This window comes from Dasypus novemcinctus, chromosome 14 (genome assembly GCF_030445035.2).
Source record: "Dasypus novemcinctus isolate mDasNov1 chromosome 14, mDasNov1.1.hap2, whole genome shotgun sequence".
NCBI lineage: Eukaryota > Metazoa > Chordata > Mammalia > Cingulata > Dasypodidae > Dasypus > Dasypus novemcinctus.
This window is the reverse complement of record NC_080686.1, coordinates 75,810,465-75,837,338: the sequence shown is the minus strand read 5'-3', so window position 1 is coordinate 75,837,338 and position 26,874 is coordinate 75,810,465. Positions and strand designations below refer to the sequence as shown.

Here is a 26,874-nt window from a genome sequence, read left to right as displayed (position 1 = left end):
ATTCCATGCAGGAGGAACAACATGAGAACATGAATGCATTTCACAAACTAGAACAAATTAAATACTATCTGAGCACAATTTGAGAAGTAGTATGTGGTTAATGATGGTACTAAAGAGATGGTCAGAACTTATTTCCAATAAAGTCACATTATGAGGTTTTAGATGGACATGAATTTTGGAGGGACATATTCAACTCACCATGAATGAGCACAAATGTCTATATTGAAGGAAAAATTCCTTATAGTATCTATTACTGAGTGAGAAAGGAATGGTGTTTGAGACACAAAACAGGTGAACTAAGGGCAAGCACCCAACATAAATATAAATATGGTGGAATCAAGGAATGGAATTAGGAGTGAGAACAAACATGAAAAAAAGGAATCTAAAAAGTAGATGAATAAGATGATAATTCTAGCATATGGACCAAAAATATGGTTAGAAATTTCCACATGTAAAAAAGATTTACATTCTAATAAGCTGTTAGGTGTTGCTGATGCTAGTAGTCAAGGGACCACACTTTGAGAAACATTTTTTCTATATATTTATGTAAATTTTACATCCTTGAAAGCTTAGTGCAAGATTGTCTTCTACTGTTTCTGTTACTGCCACAACCTTCAGAAACCAAACCATATTTCCTTATGTCTCTCAATCATGTCTTACCTATCTAACTTTGTTTTCCATTCAAATGTAGTTTGTTGCCCTTTTAGTTTCTTACCTCAGAATTCTCATGACAAAAGTTTTGTGTCCAAGTATATGTCGGGAACTCAAATATTTGATGATAATTTGTAGACAGAGAAATGTAAGTTTCTTTCCTTAGTCTTGACTCTTTTCCCAATTTTTTGCTGTATTTCAAATTTGTTTTCCTTCTACCTTCTACCATGCAGAAATTCATTTGAAAACATTCCCCCCCCCCCCACAAACACACAATACTTTTTCTATTGGTTGCTGTATTTGAAACGCTTTATAATATTTTTTTCTAATCTTTAATTTGCTATAGATAGGAAGTATCGTACAGTTCCATTGCAAGAAAGGCCACCTTCTCCAAGGGTCGACTACACGAACTTGTCTTCCTGACCTTACATGGAGTGGAATTCAGCCTGAATGCATACGTAAGTATTATGGGCAAGAATTTATTTGCATTTTTCTATTCCATGTGTGAGAGCAGATTTACATCTACACAGTGGTTGTATCTAATTGAGATTTCCTTCAATTATTATAAAATATATTTCATGTTCATAATTTTATTAATCTATTGAGGAGAACTCTTTCTAAAGGAGTCAGAAGGTATGGATCATAGTTTTGTTCTTTTTGTAAAGCCTTTGTGATTGTGTAATGTTGGGTCAATTAGTAATTCTAGGTGAGTAACTTTTAGATCTGCACCTATGAATCTGAATGAAGTATTCTGGGACACAAGAGGCTCCAATGTAGTGACTTAATCTTTTATCACACATGAAACTCGCTGAGAATCTGAGGAAACTAGAAACCCTGAAAAGAATATATGCAGAGACACATTGCCCAAATTTTAAAACTCTTTCAGGATTTCCTGGAACCTCTAAAAGTGCACTGACCCCAGGTTTGAGAGCACTTGCTGTACAGATTAAATAAGAAAAAGGCCCACGTTCCCTAAACAGTCTTTTCTGGCATACAGTTAGAAGTAAATTTTAGCTAGTGATTTGTTTATCTCTTCCCTTCCTCTCCCTTTGTTCTTCCTATCTCCTCTCTCACCTATTTAGTTCTGTGTCTCTTAGGGGAAATTTTAAAGTAGGCTGAAGTACTCATCAGGAAGGTAAGTCAATTTTCTGGCTTGCTGAAGCTCAATCAAGCCCTGCAAACTTACTTTATCCTTATTCACTCCAGTGATCACGGAGCCCCTATGGAGCCATATTTTCCTTAAGAACAGCATAATACTCTGCTGAGAATTCATGTTACCTATGCAGTTGACTTACATGTAAATAAGGCAAAATTCTTTAGAAGAAAATTCTTCAGGGTGTGTACTTTAAAACAGCTGTGTGGGCTGTAACTAGGTATTTCACAGTAAACCAAGGTTCTTTGATGACCTACATTTGGGACATGATGACTTAAATAAATTAAACAGCTTCTGTTACTGCAAAGCCTCCCAGAATATAAATATGTGTAATATACGGAAGTTAAGAATGCAGTCTAGAGACAGACTATCTGTGTTTACCCTTATGGATATGTTCCCCATGAGGATTAAGTTTTAGTAACTAAATTATCTTAAATATAAACCATTTAGCACAATATTTAACACACAGTGTTCAAAAATGTTAGCTATTATTTTTATAGCTTTGTGAGTATCCACTGGGAAACAAATAGAATTTTTGTTTTTCAAGTTTGTCCACAGAACATTCTTTCTGAGATCATTTTTAAGAATCTATATCTATATCTTTAAGAATCTATATCCTATGACTGCATTATTTATTGTGTAAATCACAAACTTGGTGATTTATAACAACAGAAATTTATTCTCTCACAGACCGGGCAGGTAGAATTCCAAAATCAAGGTGTAGGCAGTGTTGGTTCATTCTGGGGGCTCTGAGGAAGAATCAGTGTCATGCTTGTCTCCACACCATCAGAAGATGGCTTCCCTGCAATCCTTGGCAATTCTTGGCTTATAAATGCACCACTACAATCTCTGCCTCTATCTTCACATCACCTTCTCCCCCATGTGTCTGTGTGTCCTTTTCTTTCTCTTAGATGAACACTTTCATTACTTTAGGGCCAATCCTAATCAAACAGGCTCTCATTTCCATTCTTACTTTAAATACATCTGCAAAGATCTTATTTCCAATAAATTCACATTATGAGGTTTTAGATGGACGTGAAGTTTGGAGGGCCATATTCAGCTCAACATGAATGAGCACAAATGTCTATAATGAAGGACGAATTCCTTGTATTATCTATTACTGAGTGAGAAAGGAATGGTGTTTGAGACACAAAACTGGTGAACTAAGGGGAAGCACCAAGAAGCAACATAAATATAAATATGGTGGAATCAAGGTATGGAATTAGGAGTGAGAACAAACATGGAAAAAAGGAATCCAAAAGGTAGATGAATAAGATGATAATTCTAGCATATGGACCAAAAATATGGTTAGAAATTTCCACATGTAAAGATTTATTAAATTGTACCTTCTACATTGGTAAGTATTACTATCAGAGAATATAATGAGTTGTGGTTATATTTAATAATAGAACACATATTTGCTTTTAAAATGTAAAATAAATATAACATATGAAATAAACTATTTTCTAATCTTGTATAGAAAATCTGAGTTGACAAACTTTAAAATATATCTTTAAAAGGGCATTTTTAGATCCTTTAAAATGCTAATGTTCATTGTGATTCTGCAAAATAATGATCTAGTATACATTTCCGATCTTAATTATCCACAGTACATTTTTTTACTTCAGTTCACCTATTAATCTATTAGTGTTCCATAGATAATGGTTTATATGCAATTCAATATGCATATTTAGAATAAAATATTTTCCTTGTTTCACTAAATTAATTATTCAAAGGTGTATTTATAAAAAGGCATTAAAGTCCCTGGAAATATATTATGAATCCTATCTTCAGAAATTTAAAAAATAGCTATAAAACAGTATTCTTCTTTTTTTCTTTATATAGCCCACAGCTGTAAACAACCAGAAATTCCTGCTCATGCAAATGTAGTAGGCATGGATCTTCCATCTCATGGGTATACGCTAATTTATACATGCCAGCCTGGCTTCTTCTTAGCAGGTGGAACAGAACATAGAGTGTGTAGATCTGATAACACTTGGACTGGAAAAGTTCCTGTTTGTGAAGGTAAGTTTTCCTTATGGAAGCTTTTAACACAATAGATTACACCATTTAGGTCTCACTCACCTGCAGATGGCAAAAACTCAATTCAAATTAGCTTAAGAACAAAGAAAAATTGTGGGCCAACTCCAAAAGTAGAAATAATGTAGACACTTCTGGCTCCAGAGGTAAAAAAAATATTATTCAGGCTTTTTATAGCTTTTTTTTGGTTTCCCTTGCTCCAATTATTTTCCTTGCCTTTATTCCTTCTTCAATTTCTCTCTTCAAGGAAGGGAAAATTGCTTCCAGCATCCCTGGGTATATATATCCTTATGGCTTAATGACCCTAGTATTAAGATTTTCCCAAATTTTGGTTGAGGAAGCACTGTTTAGGACTCTGATTGTCACAGCTTTGAAACAAACCCATCTCCAAATCCATTATTGAACCAGGATGATATGTTAGTTTAACAGATCTAGGTGGCATGCTCATCCCTGTTGCTTCTTGGGAGGGCAATCTCCATCTGGACCAAATGTAATGAGTTTAACCAAAAGAAAAGTGCTGTGTTACCAGAAGATGGAGTCATGCAAGTTTTTCTAGCATTTCTTGATAAGATCATTAATATACTTCTGTTCCTTATCTCCAAAACAAACTTTTATTTTACAGGCCTTCTTATTCTTGATCTCTTGCAACATTCAAAAATGATACTGACTTTTGTCTCCTTAAAATGCTGTCACTCTCTTCTCTTAGCTAGCAGTTTTTGCTTTTATTCTTAAAAAAAAAAAACTTAATAGAAATCGTTGCTATGTGAGAATATCTTATTCTTTTATTTACTCATCATTGTCTTTCTCCACATCCTGTCCTCCGAACCTCTCTCCTCCCCAACTAGAATTTAATCTCAGTAACAACAGAGAACTTGTTCAGAGTGTTTGCAGTGGTAATTTAATATTTTAATCAGTGTCTTGCATGTGAAAAGTGTTCAACAAATATTTGTTGAATGAATAAATGTTTTTCCCACATAATTCTGACTAACCCATCTCCATCATTATAGACTTATTCATTTCTACCCATGATTTTCTAAGGGATCAATTCTGAGTCATCTTCTCTTATAATTCTATATTCTCTCATTAGGTTTACTCTCATTAGGTTTAAGCCTATGGCTTCAATAGTCTCTTCTATGGAGATTATTTTCAAATATTTCTGTCCCATTTGTCTCCTTTTAGCTCCAGACCTATGTATTCAATGACTTTTTTGGCAGTTCTTCTTGAATGACTCTATAACATATCAATACACTACATATACAAAACTGAACTCATAAGTATCCCTACACCCTATAGTCTTGGTATTCACTGTCTCAGTAGCATCACTATCATGTAGTTCTGAAGAGTAGAAATCTACTAGTTAGCCTAGACATCTCCCTATCTCTCTAAATCTACCATAATTTCAATATCTTTCTTATCTATCAACTTTTTTTTTTTTTATCATCACCACTATCTAGTCTATCTCAGCATTACCTCTCACTGGGACTACTACAGCAGCCTCCAAGCTGCTCTGCCCTTATCAGTGCTTGCTCCTTCCCAAATTGTTCTCCATCTTGCAGATAGAATGATGTTCACCCAAATTCCTTCCATTCAAAAGCTTTTAAACACATTAAATTGTTCTTAGGACAAAAATCTAAGTCTTTACAGTGGTATACAAAGTCCTGCTGACATAACCACTACAACTTGCCAGCCTCATCCAGTCCCCTACGTGAATTCCTTAGGCTTCTTTGGTCTGGTTCTTTGTGATGATCTCCCTTGTCAGATATTTTCTTTGGTCACTTTTGAGAGAGATTAAAAAGGATTTTATTCTGGAAGTTGTAATATTTTTTTGTTGGTGTAAATTTGGAGTTAAAAGTTGAATTGTTAAATGATGCCATGAAGGGGACATAAGATTTTTATTATATTTTATCTCTTTTAAAACTTTAGTCATTTTTTAGTCCATCCACAATTATCAAGTGTGCATTCTAAAATGTGAACCCCACCCAAATGGTTTCTGCTTCTCGGCACCAAGAGTATCCTCTCAATTTTCAGCTTGATTGCTTTCATCTTGGCTTATGCTTCTAGAATAAAATAAAGTATCCTAAGATCATGAGGTAGGACCAATCTGGCCCTTGTCACAATTAGATACATTGGGCATAATTAACAAAGTTGTTAGCTGTATAGGAGGAGTGTTGGTAGAGACCGAGATGCTATAATGAACAGTATATCTTCTAGAGAACTTTATGTCAGAGAATAAATTTGACAATGCATCACTTTGTGTGGATGTATATATATGTTACTAATTATATTAACTATTATGAAAACTTCCATTTCTTTCCATAGCTGGTTCTAAAATATTGGTGAAAGATCCTAGACCTGCACTAGGAACACCCAGCCCAAAGCTAAGTGGTTAGTAATTTAATTTGTTTTTCTTGAAGTCATGACTACTAAAAGTGATTTACTGTTTTCTAGACAAAATGCCTGTTTATTTAAAAATATATATTTCAGTATGGACAATTATATATCTGACTATCTTGAATATGGAATTTGATCATTCGTATTATAGGATATTGAATTGAAAGCAATATAATGTTAATATTTTAAAAATGTTCTTTATCTTTCTCTCTCTAAAATTTACCTTCAAGATTATTTATAAATGTCTATAAAATAATGGTGGTAATTTCATTTACAATATTAAGTTAAAATAAAAAGGAGATGTTTTCAAATTACTTTTAATATAGGCTAAAAAATAATCAAATGCACTTGATAGAGTAAGATGAAAGATCATATCAGCAAATTTTAGAATTTTCCAACTGCTTGGGTCACTTCCACTTCCCTTAAAAAAATCAATGTTATCTGTACATTCTAATTTAACAGAGTATTTGATTTGATTTAAAAAAGCAAATTACAAAAACTTAGCATAGCACTTAAAAACATGGATTTTGGAGTCCTACAACCTTCTTATACACTTCCTAGCATGTGACTGTGGGGAAATTATTTTATATATCTGAGCCTCCATTGTTTAGCTCTATACAACAGAAATAATGATTAGATTATTGTTATGAGTTTCATGAAAATATTTTAAGTGGTGAATATAAAATATAGCAAAGTGCTTAGCTCCCAGTAAGTTCTCAATATATGAGAGCTGATTTTTTAGTGCTAGTCACAATTGTAGTTATCTAATATAAATGAAAAGCAGCCAATAAAATTGTTTAGCATCTAATCTTTACTATAGAGACAGTTTTTGCCCAGTTCTGTTGGGTCAAGAACAGTATTAGGGTCTAATTCTAGTTGGGTTTAGAAGTTCTCAATGTACACCTTGGAGTACCACAAAACTCTAAGACCAACACTGATCAAAACTCAAAGACCAACACTGATCAAAACTCAGTGAAAACAGACTGAAAGCCACCAAGGCAGTCAAATGATTTGTCCACATAAGAGTGAAGGGTTGGTAAGAGTTAGAAATAATGAAGGGCAATCAGTTATAAGCAGGAAAGGTAGAGGGTGGAAGTGTGCTGGAGCCTGCTGGTAGATAACCAACACAATCAGTGAGGTTGTGTTGATAGTTTGGAATTTGTGATTATGGGAATATTTACACAGTAGAAATCAGCAAATGGTTCAAATTAGAATAACACCCCTCCCAAGCCATTTGTAGTAGTAGTAAATACTAATACTACATGATTTGGTAGTAGTAAATACTAATACTACATGATGGATTAATCCTGACACAGTTTACTCTGCTGCTGTCTACTTCTCTCCATTGATATTGTCTCTTGTGTGAGGCTTTCTTCCATCTCTTCCATCTCCTTTAACCAACACTCCTTATTTCTTCTAAAGCACCATGACCACAATATCATTAGGTGGAGCAGATTTTCATTAAACTTCTGGATGTAGAAGAAAATAGTCAAAGCACAGAACAGGAAAAAACAAAAAGACAGCAATTACATTTATTTATTGAGTGCCTACCTCTTGCCAAGTACCACCGTTAGAACATCTTTCTCTTTTGCTCCTCCTTTATCTCTGCAGCTAGGAGACTGTTGCCCCCAGATTCCTGCACTTGCATTAGAATGCTTGGCACTACCTACTAAAGCTTTTTCTAGGTTAACTTTGGTTAGCCAAAAAACTCTTTAAGGTAATTGTTAAATCAGGGCTCTTAACTCATAACCTGTACCAAACTTTTAGTAACGTTCCTCTCATATATAGAGAGCACAGCTGCAGAGTTTGAGGCTTGGGGTAGGAATTCCAATGGGAAGCTGACAAGGCAAAGGCCACAAAGCCAGGACTATGGATTTCTTGTTATGCTAATTACATGTTTGCTAAATATATATTTTATAAGCAGTTATTTAATGAGTTTATACAACCCACATTTTCCTTTACATGTCTAATGATAATAGTAACAGTAGCAGCTAACACTGAGCTAAACAGTTCACATTTATTATCCCATTTCTTCTTCTTAATAATCCTGTGCAAACTCCCTGTTAAGCAGGAGAAAATTCAGGTTTTGAGAGTTTAGTAACTTGTAAAATCTTACATTTTATATATTGTAGAGGAGGGACTTCAAGGAGCCTAATTCCAGCTACTGCACTTCTAGCCCTTCTGCTATATTGCTCATGAATTACCATAGACATAACATGTAATTATGTTGGTTAAAATGCTCAGTAAAAATTTTTTTTTGGTATTTTATGTAGTTTTTCTTTATAGGTGTGCTGAATAGAATTCAGAGAACTCACAAAGTATAACTAATCTTAGTCTCTATGATCTGATTGGTAAGAAGTATAATGTAAAAAGGTAGATCAGGCAACAAGTTATCAATAAAAGGCTTTCCCCTAAATCTGCTTCATTTACTTACTCACCCAAATAGGTACAACTCCCTTCAATAGCAGATTTCTAGGATTCATGGAAGCTTCTCTCAGCCTTTCCTCACGATCTGAGTAGACTTTGACATGCTTAATATATTAACTATAGATGTCATAACTAATTTATATACATTTAATATCTTATTTTACTATATCTAAAATAAAGTGTTTCTTCTTTAGACGAATGTTTATAAAATTTAGAAGTTTCTCTAATTCTACCATAATTCATATATCTCCCATGAGCATTAGGCAATTCTATTAACAAATTCTTTTATGTCTAAAAATACCTGTGAAAAGCAGAACTCCAATATGGTGGAGTCTGTTCTACCTCAGGAGCTTCTATTATTTGGAATAACCAAACCCAGTACTGTGAATGGTGGACAAAAGAGCCATCTCTTCTGACAGTCATCAATAGCCATCCTACCAGGGAGTTTTTAATTCTATGCTCTTCCTCCCACTGCTAGGAAAAAAGCAAGCCACCTGGGAATTGCGTGTAGACTGATTTGATTCATTAATATAATTTTATTTGTTTTTGGAAAGAAAAGCGTTATAGGAGGCCAAACATAAGGAAGCCCGATACTTAGCACATTCTACTTAAAAGCCTCATGTCTTTACTTGATCTTGTCTATTTCTCTTACTGTTGAAGTCATGAACAAAGTTAGGTTATAATTTTGATTTATTATAAAAAATGAAATACTTTTACCTGAAAATTTCACTTATTTATACACACTCATTATTACTGTGCATTAGGAAAAGTATCATGATGCAGTAAACTAATATCCGTTAATATTATATTTAAGGCTTATATTTACAGGACACTATCAAATTAATGTCTGTGTTTATTTAATCTATTCACAGTTCCTGATGATGTGTTTGCCCAAAATTATATATGGAAAGGTTCTTACAATTTCAAAGGAATGAAACAGCCCATGACCTTAACGGTTACTAGCTTCAATGCTTCCACCGGGAGAGTTAATGCAACACTCAGCAATAGCAACATGGAACTGTTACTTTCAGGTATCACACTCACACGTAACAGCAACAAAAAGTAATGCCTTCATTTTAATCATTGTTAATAATTATTTTTATATAGTGGGATGTTTGTTACATTTGTTTTTTATGAAATTCATAATTCTTTCAGAAACAATGCCTTCCAATTTTTTACTTGGCAAATATAAAACTCTATAGTTCTGAAATAAGTTCCTTCAGGAATATTTTTAAGGACCTAGAAATGAGACAACATGAAATAGAACAGAACTTATTGATTTAAATACAACTGAAACTTTCTCTATGCTTGTAACACCAAAGAAACAGACAAACAATTTTCAATTATTATTTGGTAAAAAAGTATTTCTACAAATGACAGTGTTTAAATGGACACCCAAAATTTAAGGCAGAAAAGGAAGAGGTACAGTAGTTTAAACAAGCATAAGGGACCCAGAACCCACCTGCTTAGCCTTCTCCTCTAGCTGCTTCTTCCTCTGTCTCAGACACACTTCTCTCCTTACCTTTGATTGCTCTGCTCCAATCATTCAAATATTTTCTCAAATGCCATGTCCTCAGACAGAAATCCTGATGAGCCTATCTAAAATAGCACATTACAACCACAGCCAACCGTACTTTGAGTTATAGGTTCCTTAATTCTACTTCATTAAAAAACTATTATTGAAATTATATTATTTATGTATTTAATTTTTTAATTTGTTTTTTGTCTATAGTCTAGCTATATAAGCTCTAAGAGGCAGCTCTTTGCCTCCCATTTATTTAAGGTATCATTAGATACTCAGAGTTTTTGGGAACAAAACAGGCCTCAACAAATTTTGTCAAATTAATGAAAATGAATTATCTCTGCTTTCATTTTTAAAAATAGGGCACTATGACATTTGATACTGCAAATATGAAATATATATTGAAAACTTGTTGGCTATGTGTACTCAATAAATTTTTAATGATGAAATAATTTATGGTATAAATAAAATGGGGAAAATAAGATACTATCAATTGATTTTGTAAATTTTAGAAAAAATATGCATAATCATTCTGTATTATTGAATGATCCTGAATTAAATTCAAAGTAAAATATTACAATTTAATATGCACTATATTTAAAAATATATATATAATTGCATGACATAAATTGAAAGACTTCCTGTGAATGAGAAAAATTCATTTACATTATGACTACAGATTTACTTAACTTTGAAATATAAACAAAAGTATTGCTTTATTTTCTGTAAAAGAGTTAGGTCAAAATAAATTCCTGTTTACTCTAAAGTTTAGGAAAATGTATAAACTTTTTTCTACAAATATACAAAAAAAAATTCATGAGCTAGATTTAATTTGCCTTTGTAAATTAGTCTACATGTAAATCAATTATAATATTTTTCTTGTAATTTTATTTTTTATTACTTTTATGTTTTTACCTATTAATTCTAATTTATATCTCACAGTCTTTTTATTACCAGTATATTCTATGTTGTTTTATTAGATAAATGAACAATTAAGTGAATGAATGAATGAAGTCATAAATTACAACCACCAAATAATTAAAAAATTTTTACTTTGGGTTTTATTTCCCACTGTTCCACTAAACATGTCTACACTTTGGTTGATTCCTACTCTAGAATATTTATTGTTTTAAAAATTATTGTATATATTTTGCTACCCTTTATGTCTTTACTTATATTTACCCCCTCTGAACTAAAAATCTTATCTGAATTTTCAACACACAGTTCAAATGCTCTTTTCCCTAAGCAACATGTTATTAAGAACAGTAATAATTACTTTTAATAGCATAGGTAATTAAACCCCTACAATTAAGATTTAAATTGAAGGTTTCAGCCAAAAGATAGATCAATATATATTGCAGTGTTTGTAGAAAGCATTATGAGTGAGGCAGTCCTTGACTTGGTCCTTTTTATACTTCTTTTCCTATCACTTCTCTTACATGATGTGCATAAGGAGTTACAGATAATAAAATGAGAACTATTTACAATATTAAATAGACTGAATTGTCATTACATTTTACAGGGGTGTATAAAAGCCAGGAAGCTCGCCTAATGTTACACATCTATCTTATTAAAGTACCAACTCATGCTTCTGTGAAGAAAATGAAGGAGGAAAATTGGGCCATGGATGGCTTTGTAAGTGTTTTTCTTTAAAAGCCCACTGCTTTTTTTTTTTTTTCTTTTTAAAAATTTATTTTTTATATCAATGTTACACATTACTCAGTTAACACAAGACAACAGTAAACAATAAATAACAATAAACAATACAATAACAATAAATCTGATTTAGTCAGCAGTTTTATCCCACCCCCCCTTAGTTTTTCATTTCACAATCTTATGGGATTTGATATGATGTTCACTCTACTTCAGGTGGAGAAGGCATGTAGATATTATGGGGCAGAAGAATGGAATTGTTTTTTTTGCAGTTGAAGATACTACTTTCTTTTGGACTGGGACTGGCTCATCATCATGGTTTTGTTAGTTGTCCAGGGCAGGCCCAAAATACTGGAGAGTAGGATTTGGCCACAAACTTCCTGGATTTCAGGGCTCCACTGGGATGGGAACAATCTGGAAGTTTTAAGTCTTCGAGAAATATACTTAACAAGTAAATTGAAAATTATAAGTTTGAATAAGAAATAGAAGAATCATGATTAGGGGATTTATACCTAAATATAACTATTAAATTGGAGAAATAGCTTTCCATATAGTGCAAGATAAAGCCCATTGAGGGGGTGTTGATTCCATGTGGCCATGTGGCTTGCCTATGATATCCTCAAGTTCTAGGGCTGTCAGGGACACTTTTGTTTGTGGCTTTGTTTACTGTGACATTTTGTGGAGTCTGGCTAAGACCTGCATAAGAGTAACCTTCAATGGCCTCCTGACTCACTTTGAAATCTTCTTACCTTACAAACTCTATTTTATTTAACACTCCACCCTTTCATCAAGATCTTTTTTTCAAATGCATCACTGATTAACACTTAGTAATAATCCCTCAGTGCCGGGGATGACCCTGGAGGGAAAAGTAGTAAGTTTATTTCCAATGTTTGACTTAAAGAGGCCACTTTTGAGTAATAAGGAAGTTTTCTGGAGGCAATTTTTAGGCAATTATAATTATAATTAGGCTTAGTTTCATTAGTACAGAAATTTACCTTATTATAAACACATAGATAAAAGAGCAAAATTCCATATTTGAGTAAATTATTTTGAATAATAATGACTCAGTATAAATATTTAGTATTTCAGATCATTGAGATTAGGAATTCTAAATTAGAATTATTGGATTCTGGTGTGCTTTTCTTATTTTTATAATATTTTGTGTGTGTATATGTGTTTGGATATATATATATATATATATATATAGTGTAGTTTTGTCTTTGGTCTCATCAAATGCATCTCTGTAGTCACCTCTATGATATTAAGTCTGATTAAAATATAATTCATAGTCATTGTCTGGAACTGACATTTAAGAAAACATATGCAAAATATTAACAAAATGCATTAGAAAGATGAAGAATTCCCTTTAAATTGAAGCACAAGTTTGACATATGTTGTAAAATTGCCTATGAAGAGGCATGTTTGTGATTGGCTTCCTGTTGGGAAGCAGTTATCATGGCATCACCACAGATACACCTTGTTTTATTCATTAATTAATGTGAATGAAGTTTCTGTTGAAAATTTAAAGCAAATGTCTTATATCTACAGTACATGATGTCCAGAATTCTTCTTGTTTTTTATTGTTATTTATTTACTTTAAACATGTAACCATTTATATCATTTAAAAATTATTTAAATCAGAATAGAGAAGAAAATGAACCTGATATACCTATCATCTTGACTTAAAAATTACAAATATTTGTCATAATTAGGACAGTTATTCTTTTTTTGATTTTGAAGTATTTTAAGATATTCTACAGACATGACGGCATTAAAAGCTTTGATATTTTAATATGCCTTGCTAAGGAAAGGACATTTTTTTATATAGTCTCCAGGATTTTTTCATGTCCCCCAAATTAAGAGTAGCTACTTAATATCATCTAATACCCAATGCATATTTAAATTTTCTCATTTTTTTCACTTTTCTCTTTGTTGAAGAATGTGTGTAAGAGCACTGAAAATACCTTCTTAAGTAATGACCCTTCTTTTACAAGGAATATGTATAAGGAAAGATCATAGGTCATAGATTTCAGTGAGTTTTTTTCCTAATGGAAAAAAAAAGTCCATCTCCAGTTTCCGTAGTCTGTACTGTTGCTTGTGGAGTTGGGAACTAAATCAATCTTCAATGCATTTTTATTGTTTCTTTGTATTTCATTTAAGAAACAAATAAAATGAACTCACTCATTATTACTTTAGGATTTGAGCTATTATTCTCTTTAGAATAATTCCCTTATTAAAGGACTTTGACCAGAGAATGATGTCTGAAAGAAAGAAGTAAAATCTTGGTTGTAAACTGTCAGACTTCCGTAATTTGGTATGTTTAGATTTTCAGGGAGAGGATTCAAGAATTTTATAGTTTTTGCAATATTTAGGATGCTAATTGCTATCTATTGGAACAAACTTCAGAGTAAATTCACATTACTAGTTAGTCCTCAAGATCAATGATATATATCAATTCCTATTTTATCCAAAGTAGACCAAATGACATCATGTATGTAAAGCACTTTTAAAATACAGAATTTTATACACGTGGAAGGTATTAGCATTTGCAGGCATAAATGCATTCACAAAGTCTTAGGGGCAAATAACAGTAAGCATTTAATTTTCTTTTGTGTGTCTGGAATTAGCAGATGCTACGGTATCAAAATTGGTTTGATGGGGCAGCAACCACCTACGGCATGTTCTTCTATTATCAGAGGTCAGAAGTTCTCAGGAGGGCAACTGAAAACATTCCTTTTAAGGAGTAAGCTTGTACCTGACCCATTGCCGATTCCATCCACATTACTTGGCCAAAACAAGTAACAAGACCAACCTTACCTCACTCAGACAGGAAGTATACTCCTTCCTGGAAGGGCTCAGAACAAGTTGCTATATGGTGTGTAATGGGAGCACAGGCTCAGACACAAAAGAAACTTTTGCAAACGACCCCTTTATTACTTACACAGCACAAAGGATCCAGAAAAGCAGAGGAAGAGAGCCCACTGCAGGTGGTCAGAGAGGCCAACTGCCTCTGTCAGGATAGGTGGTTGGCAGTTCCAATACCACAACTTGGCTTAGTGTTGGAGAGGAGAGACACATTTGTGTTGTCTGAGGGCAGGATATTTATACATCCAATAGGGAGGGGGTCCTGCCCCTGAAAGTTCCAGCCCTGGTGAAAACAGCTGGAACTGCTTGTTCCAGTTTTGAGTTATGGTCAGGTGGTTACATTTGACCTAAGGTCCCCTCCTGGTGAAAAGGAAACATATTGAAACTTCTGCACACAATGGAAAAGGGCCGGGGGTGAGTATGAAGGCTGGGAGATGAGTGCTAGGCATCCCTGACTTCCCCAGTGGGGAGAGGAATGCCTAACTGATGAATATTAATCAATCTACAAAAGCATAGCATTATTATATTTTAATTGTTAATTAGCCATTGGTCTTTCTCTGTTTAATTTTCTCACTCTCTTCTTGGACAAAGGACTTCTTAGCCTATAAGCAATCTATATATTTAAATTTTTATAATAACAATGAACCTCTTTCTTCAAATAACATAATTATTTAAAAATGAAAACACTATATTTTTAATAATGGGAAAATTTGTTGCAATATGCTATGTTTTACATATGAGGAAGATGTAGAAAAAAGGAATGCTGCATAATATTCATTGATGAATAAAATTGGGTGTTTATTAAGGCTGAGAAAACACAGTGGGGCTAGTCTTCAGATTTAATCATATTTTTAAATATTTTTAGGTTTCTGCTGAGCCTGATGGAGCTACTTATGTATTTCAAGGATTTATTCAGGGCAAAGATTATGGGCAATTTGGACTACAAAGACTGGGTAATGTATCATTTTGATTTCCATGTAGTTCCCTTATTTCCCTAAACATCATACAAAAATACAGTGGATTCTGTACTTTAGGCACCCTTAATAATTTTTGAATTCTGCTTTGTCAGTAATATGCATTGATACATTGATAGCTTTTTAAAATAAGCACAGTTTTCAGAATATTGATTCTGCACATACCAACTCAGTACAATGTTAACTTTTTCATCATATTTTTAAATAAACATAACAAAATGCCTTGCCCTTAAGCAAATAAAAAGGAGAAATAGTGATATAGATAAAAAGAAAATATTAAACTGTACAATGTTCTTATCTCATGAGGACTGTAATACTTCTTTTCAGTTTGAATATTGTTGCAATTTTCTTACTGTTCAAAAAATATAGTGGCACTTTGAGAAATTCATAGGCTCAGGCAAAAGAAAATAATTGAGGAATAGGCACCTTTTTTGAGGCTTTGTGTTCCTCAGATTTTCTGTGGCAAGAGGCACAGGATTTTGTTATTCTTTCCAAATCTTCTAAAATATGCACAGCATTTAATGGTCTTGCTTGAACAGGTTTATCACCCAGCTTTCGGCATATAATTTTCCTGTTATTCTGTTTCTCATTTCAATATTGTGGTCTTAATATGTAAAGAATAAATTCAGGTCTAAAAGTTTGACATTTATCTCAAAATTCCACAACTTTAAAAAATATATACTGAATTACTTGAAAAATAAGGTATAGAGTAAGGTTCTAATGTGTTTTTTTTGTTGTTTCATTTTATTTCTTAAACTTAACTTATGCTGGGACTCAGTTAAATATAACTAGCAAAATCGAAACTAGCTTTCTTTAAATGTAAAATTCAGATTATGTGTTGCCTAAACTTGTATTAACTTTTAGAATGGGATAAAGCATTAACAGTACTTTAACACAGTTGCATAATTGAATGAAGAATGTTTTCATATAATATTTCCCCTAAGCACCTCAAACACTAATTGTATAAAACAGAACCTATGAAATGGAACTGTTCTTTCCAAAAAATAGAACTATTGATTATTTCCCCTTCCCCCATCCTTGTGCCAACATGTTGGCAAACCTGGCTGGCTCTTTTCTCTCCTAATTCTGTTAATATCACTGCAATTACTCAGTTCCAAGAACACTTTTAACCCTATGCTTTCTTACTGCTTCCATCTACACAAACAAGTCCTACTGATATAACTACAAAATGTCCCCTAAAATTGTCTTCTCATGCCCTTCCTATTTCTCTAGTTCAAATCTCAATTTCCATTTTTTCTGGGTTGTTGCTATACCCTTCATACCATCCCAGCTTCCAATCTGTACTCTTTCAGGTCCAGTCTACCCAAGTCACTGTTCCACGTCTTGTCATAACCTTTCCCTTCTAAATACCTTCAGTTGTCCCTCACTGATGGTCAGTTCTAAGTTTGAGCTGTTAAGAATAATATTCATGCCCTTTCAGTGTCTAACCATAGTTTAGTATTCTATCACACTTGATACTTTTCACACAGATTCTCCTAATATTTTTAATAATTCTCTAGAAAACATTCATCGATACCTCAAGATGTAATTATTCCTTCCTTTCCTAAAGCACATTGGCCATTAATTCATGCTTGATGTATTTTACTTTTGTCCATGTCTCTCAGCCATCAAACTATTGTAAAAATCCCTCAGTTCAAGGACTCTATTTCATTTATTTAAAAAATTAGTATCCTTTACTGGAAAAATATCTTATACATAGTAGGTATTGCACAAAGTTATATGGAAACGAGTTGAAGAAATTTCATGAATTTCTTTATTATGTACATGTCCAAGTAGATATAGCCTGAGAAAGGAAAAAATTAATTGGTTAATAAAAGTAGAAATCCATTGAGATGAAAAAGTAGATTTTATATTTATGTATATATTTTCTAATTTTTAGGACTGAATATGTCAGAAGGTTCAAATTCTTCTAATCAACCTCATGGTACAAATAGTAGTTCTGTGGCCATTGCTATTCTTGTGCCTTTTTTTGCACTTATATTTGCAGGATTTGGATTTTATCTTTATAAACAAAGGTAAGTATTATATTTTGATATCTCTATGTGCCAACTATTGCCACAATTATTGAAAACCTTACCCCACTGCACCATCCCACCCCATACCTGCACTGAAAATAACTCCGAGTTCCAAGCATTCCACTTTTCCCTTCTTCCTTTGCCTATCAATATTCCTGGTACAAATCTAATTGTACAAGTTGTTTGTACATTGTCCATAATGAGACTTTAGAAATGCAAAACGTAGTTTAAGGTTAAAATTGTAAAGGTTTTATTTATTACCAGATTCATTTAGAGAACTAAGAAGTTTGTGTCTAACCTTTAGGTTCACATTACAATATTGACTGATGTTATCAGGTAGATGGTAATATCCTCTAATATTCTCCTTCATAATCTGTTGCCTTTAGAATATTATGCAATTAATATATTCATTCGGTTATCTAGTATATGGCTGTACAAATTATAAGTAGGTCCATAGTCACTCTGTCCATTAGTATATCCTGAAAGTAATTCTCCAGTATTTGGAATAATTTATTATCAAGAAAAAATATCCAGGTAACCAGATTGATAAATGAATTGTTACATACTTGCATTTTCCCCCAAACTGATGTTTTCATTGTAGATATAGTTTGCAATATCTAAGAATAAATTAATATTATATAAATTTGCAATGTGAATTGTCAGCTATTTAGGCCTGACTACTTCATTAATGGATAAAGAAAAATCTTCACTAAATGTATTCATAAAGCAAGCCATGCCAACTTTTTCTCTTTTAAAGCTTGCTGATAACGTTTTCAACAGTGTTGCTCAATATTAGCAAAGGCAAATTAGTTTACATCCTCATGACTCTTACCTATGAAAAAGAAATGGCATTGCTTTTGGTTTTTATTTTGAATCTGTTAAAAAACAGACTAATATGGATCTTTAGAGTTTTACCATAAGATATCCCTGGGGAGTATAAATTGTGAGCAATATAATTTTTATAGATGTTGCCATTAAAATGAATCTATAGTAGCTTATTTTTTCAAGTTGCTGTTACAGAAATCACCAAACAACCTTTGATACAGATAAAAATTCAGAAAATGCATTTGGGAGATATATAGATAGATAGATAGATATAATTAATTACAATAAAATTAATAATTGAAGATCATGGTATTTGGGTATTTGTTCTAAAGAAAGTTGGGGAAAAGATGTATCCTTTGTTCCATTACAAGAGTCAGCAAATTATACAATGTGATTTGGGAAAGAGAATCTATAAGCATTAGTCAAAGGTGCAAAATAAAGAAATGAAACTGGAATTCAAGACCAGCCACTTAGCTGCCAGCCTAGACTCCATGTGTTTTGTTAAGTAAAGACAAAAGTCCATTTACCAGTAACTCTTTGGAGACCATTTTCATTATATACTTTCTTAAGTATAAGGATAGTCACTTCTCCTTTGAGAATTTGAATTTACTTGCTCTAAAGTATGTCATATTTTAAATCTGATCAAGTATTTGTATGTCTCTAAGATACTCTAAGAGTCTTCCCAATTAGGTGTCAATGCCTAACTCCTCTTCCTGGAATCCCCTTCTCTTTATTTATGCAAAACTGGCTCCTTCTTATTCTTCAGGTCTTAAATTAAATTCTACCTTATCAGAATATTTTCCTTATTATCTCTTCTAGATTAGCTCCGACCACCAGTTACTCCTTATTATATAAACAATTTTCCTTTTCATTGCAATAATTCTTATGACTTGCTGTTTTACCTGGTTTCATTAATTTTTTACTTGTTTATTGTTTTCTATCATGACAGTATTAGTTCTATGGAATAATAATTCTGTATTTTTAAAATTAAATGCTTAGTATCAAGCCTGGTACATAATAAATGCTCAGTAAATAATATTTGGATGAATGAATAAGTAGTAATCAGATTTACCATCATAATAATATTTTATTGATATTATATAATAATTTATTTCAGAAACAAATTTATGGTACTAACATAATAGCATATATTTATATCTTTTTTAGTCTATTGTACTGTATAGAAACATATATGCAAATAATAAAAATATTTTAAAGTGTCAGGTAAAATTTTGTATGATTCCTTGATGCTTTCAAGTTACATTTTTCAGTAACTATGAAATCTCATAGATATGTTGTATGATACCTGCTCTGCTATTTCTAAAGGAAAGTAACACATAACTAATCAATGTTTTTATCAACAGGACTGCACCCAAAACACAGTACACAGGATGTTCTGTTCATGAAAATAACAATGGCCAAGCAGCTTTTGAAAACCCCATGTATGACACCAATGCGAAGTCAGTGGAAGGGAAAGCAGTACGATTCGATCCCAACTTGAACACGGTCTGCACAATGGTATAACGCAGCAACACTTTGCCTTCTTCAGAAGCTCGGAAATTGAAACACAAAACAGTGCACATTTTGTTCACTGCTAAACAAATTAAAGCACACTTTTCAAGACTTGCTGGGTCACCTTTTCCTGAGGGACGATAGAGAAGAGTGTTTTTTCATAAACTGGACCATAATTTTTCTTCATGTTTACCATGGAGAGTTTTACAGAAATCCGGCTGCACTCTGAGAGTGCTTACTCACAGTTTATTTGCTTTTTTTAAAAAGGAGATTATTCTAAAACATAAACTTATTTGCATATATTGGAGGAGCATCCACTATCAATATTTCTGTGCTTTATAAAATATATTAGAACTGGGTTTTTGTTTTTTTTTTAAAAAGTTATAGGGTAGAAAATAAGAGCTATACTTACAAAAGTCAATAGATCACTGACTTCTCTTTAACTGTCATGAGCTACATCACGCCCATAAATCTGTACTTCATCCTACGATCTTGGCTATTTGTTCTTGTTAATCGAAGCATAATTTTCCTTATTCCCATGGTTATTTAAGATGGAGTCGTGTCTTTCAATGTTTATGTGCTAATTTATGCCACAGAAGAGATAAAGTTACCTAATCTGATTTTGAATCATCTTGTTTTTTAGTTCTTCAATATCATATTGGTATTTCTCTTTTAGATTGGTTGTCAGAGTTTTTGCAAATTGCAAGGTCATTGTGCTACCCTCCCAATTTCCCCATTATGGAGTAACCAGTAATATTCAGTGAGCCATGGGGTAGTGTTTAACTCCTTGCTTCAGTATGCTTTGTCATCAAGAAACCACTTTGGCTGGCAAAAATTATCAGTAACAATGATGATTTTATGGTTACCGGAGATACCAAAACCTAACCATTTTTACAACACTTTCCAACTTTTTTTGAAAGACCCTATAGAACCTATTAAGCTTCTGTATTTACTTTATGATATACCTACTTGCCCTTCCAGACACATCTTTAAATTTATTTAGCTTTTTTTTTTTTTTTGACACTTTTAACTTTCATCTGTCAATGAGTTAGAAATATATTTTGGGTACAACCCTAAACATAATGATTTAAAAAGAAATGATTATTATTCCAAGTCACCAGAACAAATTTGTTTCCTAAAGTTGTGCACTTGCCAAATCTTCATGTATTTTTAAAATTTCTAGACTCTTATTCTTAAAAAGCAGATTTCAGATACCACAGATTTCTTTTAGTGTCAAATAAATGCATTTGTAAGTTTTTGGTGGCTCACTGTAACTGTATCATATAATAATGCCAGCATTTTTATTTAATTAAGGTTATTGTCTTCTTTTTATAGCATGATTTACTTTATTGATTAAAATTATGTACACAGTGTGAACTCTGTTGTTGTCCCTTTCAAAAGTTGGATAACTCTGTAACAATCTCAACTTTTTATATCTTGAGACAGAGTGCCTAAGAGAAACCTTTGCACCCAGGACCGCTGCTTGGATATATCTCTACATTAGTGAATTTCTTGTAAACCACTTTGAGATACATTGTTTTGGAAATTCATACAATTTTCTCAACATTGTTCTCTACTGACAGGATGCTGTTTTAAATTTTATGCCATCAGTTATTTATTCTTGTTTATTCAAATGACTGCAATAACAATGATTCATTCATTAATGTTAAGATTAATACACTTAAGATATTGTTTAAACAATGTTTCTTCTGCAACTGGCTACTCCTCTTATATTAATGCATACACTTTTGTAAAGAATTATATTTTTATGAAAAAAAACTTTGTAAAAGTATGATGTAAATTTTCAGTGCAAGGTAAACAAAATAAAAATGAATAATTGCTTTTGTAAAATGTGTATTCTTTTCAAGATTAACTGTAACTGTGGTGGGTAGTAAGGGGATTGAACAGCCCAAGTTGGTCTGGAACTTTTAAAGTTCCAAAATATGATATTATATAATTTAGCAACATAATAATGCAAATATGGTGGTTGTTTGTTTTTATATTCTATAGTTCCCCAATTATGATAATCTTAGAGATAGATTACTAGTAAACAAAATATTACCACAATATCCTTAACTTTAGAATTTTTCTTAAATTTAAGTATTTTAATAGCATTTTCTAAATTTAGATATACCTGATTATTCCTAATTTTTCTGTAGTATATTTTCAGAGATATTTATGTTTATTATGCTTCATAGATCTAAATTTAACATATTAGTATTATATTTATGAATCCAAAAGCTGCATTAAGCAACACTTATAGATATATCTATCTCTTCCAGGATGTAGGATTTTCACAAAGTGGAACTTGTAAACTTTTGTATCTATGGAAGGTATTAAATTCGTATAAAGTTCAAATCACTAGTTATTTAAATTAAATTTTACTAGAGAATACTTTTCCACAAATATATTCACTTTAATTCAGAACCTCAAACTCCAGCCTTTATACAATTTATTCTCTTTCTTACACTTTTATTTTAGAAGTAAATGCTGCTTCCTCTCATTTGTAGTCTCTTTTTTAACTTGTATTATCTCCACCTTTCACTCATTCTTACTTCGTATTTCCTATATTTTCCATTGTTGTTCTTTGTCATTATTTGTATTCTTTCTGTTGTATTCTTTTTCATCCTTTTTGCTTTTCCATTTTTGAATTTTTCATTCTTTTCCTATGCTTTCCCTTATATCCTTTATTTTTTTCACGTCTTCTCCTTTTCAAATTTTATCATTTCTTATCTTTCATGACCTTTTTCGCTCTTCACATCATTTGCCTTAGTTACTATTAGTTTTAGTGGATGCAATTTTAAGGAGCCTTAAGAGCCCTACTGCACATCCTTCATACTTGAGAACATAAAAGACAGTTTCTACCTAGGATCTCTTGATACTGGAACCTGATGATATTGATTGTAGTACTACACCAACAGGCCAGATTTATTTGAGTTAACTTTTCACTTACAAGTGAGGAAATGTTATATAACTTTAACTAAAATGTCAATGAAAATAACCAGAGGATATTCTCTTTAAGAGAGCATGAAAATGTATTATCTGTCAAAGTATTAATCTATAAATATCTATACACTTATAATAGACAGTTGAGGTAGAGTAACACTAGAACAATATCTTCTTTAGAAATATAGATGCATATGAAGCTATGAAATACTTTAGAAATGGGTAGCTTGAAATTTGGCTGAAATAAATAGTTTCCTTCTTTTTTTAAAAAAGGGTGACATTGGAGGTAAGGGAATATTGGTCTGAGAAAATATACGTTGTAAAATCTAAGAAATATCTTTCATCACTTTCATGAATTTGGAGTGCTAAGTAACTTAAGAGCAGATTTTAAAGTTACTGGGAAATAGAAATGGCCACAGGATATTAGATTTCATTCCACAGTGAACAAAGCAGTGGGACTAAGGAATTTCTGCCAGATATAGTCCCAACTTTTAATAAGTTCCATGTAGAAGAATTTCATTAGTCTTGAAAAAGAAGTATATTCCAAACATTCAAATTTATAGCTATAAATTGCTGTACAAAATATAAAGCCAAAACTTGTGTGCAAAATCTTACAACATCCTAACCTTGCTTATAACCTTTAGTGTATTTATGTAAGTAGGGATGAATCCTTTGGCTTTGGCAAGACCAATGAGATATTTAGATATAAATAGAAATATAGCTCCATCTACATGGTGTGAATTAGAGACCCAAAAGTCTTTCCTTCTCACCAAGAATCTCCCTCAAAGCTTTAAGATTTTTGTGTTTACTGAAAGAACTTATCAGAATAAAATATATAGAGACTATCATATGATTTTGAAATTGCAATATGCAAAGTAATGCTTTACTGTGACAGAGAAACCTGATAGAGCAAGCATTCTCAAACTTTTTTTTTAAAGTATGGTTTCTTTGAGGCCTATTCTCAAAATGATGTTTTTAAATGCATGAAAAGAAATACAAAGGAAATTAATCATAATGAAATAATAAGTTAGTATATGTACTAATACATATATACAGATACTAAGATATATAATATCTATATATTAGTTTCTGTGTGTGTGTATGTGCTTCTATGTTGATGCATTAAATAAGTAGTGGAACAAATAACTTGTTATCTGGAGCAGTAAAGGTTATAAGCTATATTTTGAGATATCTCATCACACTTAACTTTACATGAATATATTTTTATTGGTGACAAAATCAAAGATTATTTTTGTCTAAATTTATAATTGAGATATTATTTTATTTAGAAGATCAGTGAAGATAAAGATGTAATTTTTTCCAATCTAAGTTAAATAGAATTCTATTGTATACCAGGTTAAGAACACTGCCATAGAGTCTAGAATTTAGAACCTGAGGAGAGAGAAAAGAAGACATTTCTGTCATGTGCTACTGGCAATCAAAGTGGAAAGATTAATTTGGACCCTGGTAAGCAAACAACAGCATATGCTAATAGACTCTAAGTAGAAATCCCCAATGGGAAGAAATGGTTGTAAATAATAAAATGCCATTAATCAATTAATTCATGCAAAAATATTCTCTAGCAGTAAAAATTTTCATACTATTCTGAGATTTAATAAATGCTTGGATGAATAAAAATACAAGAAAAAACATAGATCTTATCCTAAAGTAAAGCCTTGTTAAGCTATAAAGAAATTCTTAAATTATATCTAGGAGATACCATAATTATTCTATGTGACACATGTTTTCATTCTTTCACTTTTTTTCTGGCAGTTAAAATTAACTTTCATGGAATTCTAAGATTTGGAAAATTTTACTGTATTGACTAACATACTATAATTTTTGTCTAATGATTAAGTGATATGGGAACAATCAAGGCCATGGAAACAATAATACATATCTCAGAATATTCAAAATCTGATAGAGTTAATTAATTGGAAACTGCATGTTAGGTCAAATTAACACCAAGAAAACTTGGACTTTTCTTTATAAAATGGTGATAAGATAGTCACAATTTCAGTGGGAAATGTATGTTTTTCTTTTTCTTAGTTCATTTGTGTTACCTTAATTTTCATGAAATGATTTTTTCCTGTAAAATATTTGACATTCAACTGAAGAAAATAAGAAACAAAAATCAAACATTTAATTATCTGCTTTCTACTGGTTAAGGCATATTAGTATTCCTTTGGCCACAATCTATTCTTAACAAGTTACACAAAGAAAGTAATCAGAGATGGGTATTTGGCATGACTTTTCAAATCATGTGTCACTTGTATAAGGTGGAAAATATATCAGTAGTCACCAATATGCTGAGCAACATAAATATTCACTGATCCGAGATTGATTTAGAAACTAGCATATATTCATCACTAATTATAAAAAATCATGTGCTAATGTTAATGATATGGAAATCAGTGTTAACACAAAACTTAAGTATCTCCCCCAAATATTCATGCAAATATATATGTCAGGAGGCAAAGAAATAAAATTCTAATAGTAGTTAAATGTGGTAATCAGGGATATGAATACTTATACTTTTTCTTTATGCTTTTTTCCTTAGTTCACATGTACTAATTTCATTATCAAGATAATGATTTTTAAAAACCCAATAATTAGAAATTTAAATGGTAAATTTTATACAGATGATTACTTTGCTTGGAAGAATATCTGGACCCAGAAGTGATAATTGAAGAGCTTGATTTAAGAAATTGACTCACATGGAGTGTATCTATATATATAATCTACATGATATGAAGATTAAAATTGTTTAAAACTTTTAATACTTTTAAATGAAAAAAAGCTAATAATTAAAGGGTTAAGTATCTAAACAATCCTCTAAATAATTTTAAAAAAATGAAAATAATAGATCCATTGAATAACATGATTTTTTCAAATTTCCTTATGTTTTCAAATATCTATATATTTTCACTTTCTTTTTGCTGTTTGAATTGCATCAAAATTGACAGAATAAGAATATTGGCTAAACAGTTAAATTTTCCCATGATAAGTAAACTTTATCTAAAAATGTATCATAACTATAGAACTGAAAAGAATCTAAATCAGTTTATTTTTATCCTATATGGCTTAGAAAATAAAACTTCAAGTAATTGTACAGTAGATGTTTTATTTATGGAACACTTTTTAAAACTTTAAAGGAAAACTGTTTTTTGAATGATTATTCCTTGGTGCCTATAGAGTTAATGAATCTCTTTTCCTGGAATCAGTTACAGTATCCGAACTATTTTTTTATATCGCACTTTCTATTACTGGGAAGAATTTAAGGTATTTTTAGTTTTAATAATGCCATGTAACTAAGTGCAAGACAGCATTAATAAGCGACATTTAAAAATTTTCCTTAGCACTGTAAAGAAGGAGAAATCATAGTATTAACCCAATAATTTAATGAGTATTTTCTTTATTTGAAGGAAAATTTAGCTGCTCATAAGTCCTTTCAGATCACTGACCATATGATACGATTAATGGCAAATTCTAACAGCAATTGTTTTGGGTAAGCAAGGCACAAATTTTCTCATATAAAAGATTCCATTTATTATTTTAGTAATGAATTCTAGCAATAGATTTTTATTTAAAATTGCAATTTCATTTCCAACTCTCAGGATGTTATTGGCATGCAGATGGCAATGATATATAAAGGTATCTAAAAATGAAAGTAAAAGTTATGTGTAATTGGTATAAAGTGTAAAAAAGCTAGTATGATCTTTGAAATTCACTTAAGAATCAACAAAGTAAATATGTTCTTAAAAAGTTATACATGAAATTAAAATTTTGCAAAAATTAATATGATCAGTTCTTTGTTATACTTGTTTTAATATCAAACCACATGATTGATATATCAAGAAACAATTAGAGTATAGCAGA

General features: G+C 31.7%; 1 protein-coding gene across 2 annotated transcripts in view; it reads left to right on the top strand.

The window, feature by feature from the left end:
• The window catches only part of CSMD3 (CUB and Sushi multiple domains 3), a 1,328,729-nt gene extending 1,306,829 nt beyond the window's left edge, over window positions 1–21,900 (top strand). For both annotated transcript variants that reach the window (XM_058275930.2, XM_058275932.2), the window contains 8 exons: window positions 1,002–1,109; window positions 3,650–3,829; window positions 6,164–6,229; window positions 9,535–9,693; window positions 11,707–11,819; window positions 15,568–15,655; window positions 17,577–17,712; window positions 19,902–21,900. In XM_058275930.2, coding sequence (XP_058131913.1) covers window positions 1,002–1,109; window positions 3,650–3,829; window positions 6,164–6,229; window positions 9,535–9,693; window positions 11,707–11,819; window positions 15,568–15,655; window positions 17,577–17,712; window positions 19,902–20,061 — 1,010 coding nt within the window. In that variant the 3' untranslated portion in view covers window positions 20,062–21,900. The remainder of the gene's footprint in view (window positions 1–1,001; window positions 1,110–3,649; window positions 3,830–6,163; window positions 6,230–9,534; window positions 9,694–11,706; window positions 11,820–15,567; window positions 15,656–17,576; window positions 17,713–19,901) is intronic.
• The last annotated feature ends 4,974 nt before the right edge of the window (window positions 21,901–26,874 follow it).